Source organism: Carlito syrichta, unplaced genomic scaffold (genome assembly GCF_000164805.1).
Source record: "Carlito syrichta isolate Samal-C Ts95f unplaced genomic scaffold, Tarsius_syrichta-2.0.1 Scaffold315896, whole genome shotgun sequence".
Lineage (NCBI taxonomy): Eukaryota > Metazoa > Chordata > Mammalia > Primates > Tarsiidae > Carlito > Carlito syrichta.
The window spans coordinates 369,827-373,943 of NW_007259992.1; the positions used below are offsets into that span (position 1 = coordinate 369,827).

Consider the following 4,117-nt stretch of genomic DNA (forward strand, 5'->3'; position numbering starts at 1 on the left):
GTAATTCCGGCTACTTGGAAGGCTGAGGTGGAAGGATTGCTGGAGCCCAGCAGGTTGAGGGTGTGGTGGCCAGGAGCGGCCACTGCACTTCAGTCTAGGCAACAGAGTCAGACTCCAACTCAAAAAAAAAAAAAAAAGGTAATTTGGACACTCATGACAGCCACAAACAGAGACCCCAAGCAGCCCACAGTAAACTTACAAACCTCAGAACCCTCAGCCCCCAATCACCGTGGCTGTACGCTGTTCATCGAATCTGTGACATTTTTGCAGTTCCTTGTAGAGTTCACCCCTTGGAGCATATTCCAGAACCAGGTATATCCGGCGAGCATCATGGAAGTAGTTGTATAAGCGTAGGATATTGGGGTGTCTACAGGAGGGATGGAGGAAGGGTCAGTTTTCTCCCTGGGGCAACACGATGCTATTATCAGTGACTGGTCAAAAAAGTGGCAAACTGTGTTGGGACCAAAATAATGACAGCCTGACTGGGAATGAATGAGGGGAGAACAGGAATAAGAATTCTGGTGTTTGGGCCAGGCATGGTGGCCCATGCCTATAATTCCAGCACTTTTGGAGGCCAAGGTGAGAGGATTGCCTGAGCCCACGGGTTTGAGATCAGCCTGGGCAAGTTGGCGAGACCTCATCTCTACAATACAATAAAAATTAGCTAGGTGTGGTGGCGCATGCCTGTAGTTCCAGCTACTTGGAAGTCTGAGGCAGAAGGATCGCCTGAGCCCAGCAGGTCGAGGCTGCCATGAGCGTATCCCTGCACTCCAGCCTGGGTGACAGAGTGAGACTCTGACTCAAAAAGAAACTGTCCTTACTGTAGATGCGCCTGGATTTCAACTTCCCTGCGCAGCTGGTGCTCCAGGCCTTCCTTCTCTATCTGGGACTTGAAAAGAACCTTCAGGGCCACAATGAAACGGCTTTCCTTGAGCCGAGCCAGGTACACATTCCCGAATTTCCCCTTGCCCAAAGGTCGCCCAATTTCAAAGTCATCGATTGTGCGACGGTGCCTGAGGGGAGAGAGAGAAAAGGGCCTCAGTCGGGAGGCAGGGTGGGTGAAGGCAAGGTCAGGGATTCCCCAACGTCCCCTTCTCCCTTCAGGGCATCCTCCCTCTGGCGCTGTCCCTTCTGAAGGGCCCAGCCTGGTCGGTCCTGAAGGCAGCTTTCAGCTCCTCCCGGAAGCCGACACCCGACCCACCCAGCTGGGTCTTCACCCCCTGCCCCACCTGCCTTCCTTCTGCAGATACCGAGCCAAAGGCACTCACGTAGTCGGGCTGCCGGGCTGCTGGGCTGTTGGGCCTACTGGGAGAGGTAAGGGGAAGAGGAGCGGAGAAGGAGGGGGTGTGGACAGAAGGGAAGGAGTGGGGGGAAGGGGTGTAGGTAGAGGGGGAGGGAGTGGGGGAGAGAGGGGAAGGAGTTGGGGGGAGAAGTGGAGGGGAAAGCGGAGAGGGAAAGGGAAAGGAAGGGAAGAAGGGGCGGAGGGGAGAGGGAAGGAGAGGGAGGATGAAGGAGGAGGGGGTAAGCAGAAGGTGGGGGGAGGAGAGAAGGGGGCAAAGGGGAGAAAGGAGAGGGAGGATGACATGTCAGCACTCTTTTCCGCGCACCCCAACACCCGCAGGGAGGCCAGCCCCTTCCTCACTCGCCCCTTCCCAGGCCCTGGTGCTCACCCCTGTCCTCTGAGGGCTGAGCCTCCCCCAACTGCGGCACGGCTTTCAGGTAACTCATGGGGCAAGGGGGGGGGAAGGAGGAGGGGCCAGGGTGAGGCGGGTCAGGTGCGGGTGGAGGCCTCGGGCTTCAGGATCCGGGTGTCAGGGAGTCGGTGGCAGCGGACCAGCCTTTTGTACCACGTGGGCGGCCTCGCGGCTGAGTGGGCCATCCTGGCTGGCTCCCATTGGCTGAAGCCTCTGACGTCATCGGCAGCGCACCCAATAGAAACGTCGGGAGTGGGCGCGGGGCCAATGGGAGGGCAGGGCACGGAGTCGACGGAGGCGGAGGGGCGGGGCGCTGGGACCCGGCCGCAAGCGCCAGGGGAGACCACCCGGGCGATGCTAGTAGCTGTCTGAGGGATGAATGAATGAATGAACGAAGGCGTGAGTGCGCTAACTGAGCAGGAGGCTGCGCGCACATATGAGGGAAGCCCAGGCCACCTCCAGACGTTGACTTGGTGTAGTTCGCAAACCCTAGCGTCACAGCAGCTCCTGCTTCAGGGCCTGGGTTCGAGCCTCCCTCCCCCGCTCCCCAGGCCTCCGCACGGTCCTGGGGGTCACGGCCGTAGGAGCTCCCAGACGTGGGTGCCGGGCACAGAGACGCCTGGCTGCACTCCCGACTCCTCCCGCACGCCCATCTTCACTGTACCGGCAGTCAGTCTGCGTGCTTTATCTCAACACATGGTGTCTGTTCAGCAAACGCAGACGTTGCCAACACCTTCGCAATTGGGTCCTTTTAGGGAACAGAAGTGTCAGAAACAGAACGGAAAACGACACCTTCTCTCCACCCAGGAAACCACCAACCACATGGCCTGTGGTGGTAACAGGTGCTCCGAGGAAGAGAGGACAGAGGGGTCAGGAGAATCGCGCATATGGGGGAGTCGAAAAAAAACAAAGTAGGCCGGTCGCGGTGGCTCAAGCCCGTCGTCCCAGCACACTGGGAGGCCGAGGCGACAGGATGGCCTGAGTCCGGGGGTTTGAGACCAGCCTGGGCAACTTGGCGAGACCTCGTCTCTGCAATTAATCAAAAAATTAGACGGGCATGGTGGCGAGCACCTGTGGTTCCAGCTACTTGGGAGGCAGAGGTGGAGGGATCGCCTGAACCCAGCAGGTCGAGGCTGTGGTGGCCGTGAGCGTGCCCCTGCACTCCAGCCTGGGCAACAGAGTGAGACTCCGACTCAAAACAAACACAGTGTTCTCCCAACCTAAAAAAGCTCGTCACGAAGGTAGTAGAGAAAGAGGTCCTATTATTGAACAGTGTTAAACCAGAATGTGAGATGCATCACAGGCAATATAGTAAGACATCATTGCAAAAACAGAAAAATAACCTCACCCATTTATGTACTAAAGCAGATACAACCCATTACATCCAGGTTCTCAAAATAAACAATAATTAGTCCTCAAGTGAGGAAACATGAAAGTACTAGTCGTCACACATAATTCATCCCAAATTTACCTGGCAATTGGGGTGACTATCTGTTTCACTTAAATCGTGGTTTTGTTTGTTTAGAGAGACATCTTGCTATGCTGCCAAGGCTGGAGGGTAGTGGCTGTTCACAGGATTCATCATGGCTCTCAAACTCCTGGCCTCAAGGGATCCGCCCGTCTCAGCCTCCCAAGTAGCTGGGTAAGTAAATTTTAGAGTGTACAGAGTAAAGTAAGTAGCTAAATCCAAGAGTGCAGATGAGGCCTGGAGAGAGACCAGTAACTGGCAGAAAAAGGTGTTTGGGACAAAGTCTTAGAAATTTCAACACTGAGGCCAGGTGCAGTGGCTCATGCCTGTAATCGCACCACTCTGGGAGGTTGAGGTGGGTGGATTGCTTGAGTCCAGGAGTTTGAAACTAGGCTAGGCAACATAGCGAGACCTTGTCTCTACAAAAAGATAAAAAAAGTTCGCCAGGTGTGGTGGTGCACACTTGTAGTCCCAGTTACTTGATATGCAGAGGTGAAGGATTGCCCAGGTGCAGGAGGTCCAGGCTGCCATGAGTCATGATTGTCATGATCATGCCACTGCATTCCAGCCTTGGCAATGGAGTGACCCCTGATTGGAAAAAAGAAAGAAAGAAGGAAAGAAATAAGGAAATAATTTTCAACACGTGGATGTGCCAACAAGGACGAGCTGGAGGTGAAGGAGGGTAAACCAGGAGACAACCCTTACAGAACAAAGGAAGAGTGCTTTTGGAGAATGGTCAATAAGATCAAGTCCTGTTGGTAGACTTGGACTTGAGTTGTGCAAACACCGAGTCACCAGTGGCGAGAAGGGTGGCACTGTAGCAAGGAGGTTCACAAGGAGAGTGAAGGTGTGGGAAGTAGAGAGAAAAGCAACAAGAGGTCATGGATCTATTACACACGGAGGAAGACAGTCCCAAGAGGCTCCTCTGTTAAAGGAAAAGAGGGAGGAAAAGACA

The 4,117-nt window shown here is 54.8% G+C and overlaps 1 protein-coding gene across 1 annotated transcript in view; it reads right to left on the reverse strand.

Annotated features, from left to right (window-relative positions):
* Positions 1–1,747, reverse strand: part of AURKC (aurora kinase C) — a 6,901-nt gene extending 5,154 nt beyond the window's left edge. Inside the window, exons 1-4 of the mRNA XM_008073487.1 lie at positions 1,671–1,747; positions 1,269–1,305; positions 822–1,013; positions 229–367 (exon numbers count right to left, since the gene is read on the reverse strand). Coding sequence (XP_008071678.1) covers positions 229–367; positions 822–1,013; positions 1,269–1,305; positions 1,671–1,728 — 426 coding nt within the window. The 5' untranslated portion in view covers positions 1,729–1,747. The remainder of the gene's footprint in view (positions 1–228; positions 368–821; positions 1,014–1,268; positions 1,306–1,670) is intronic.
* Positions 1,748–4,117: the final 2,370 nt, after the last annotated feature.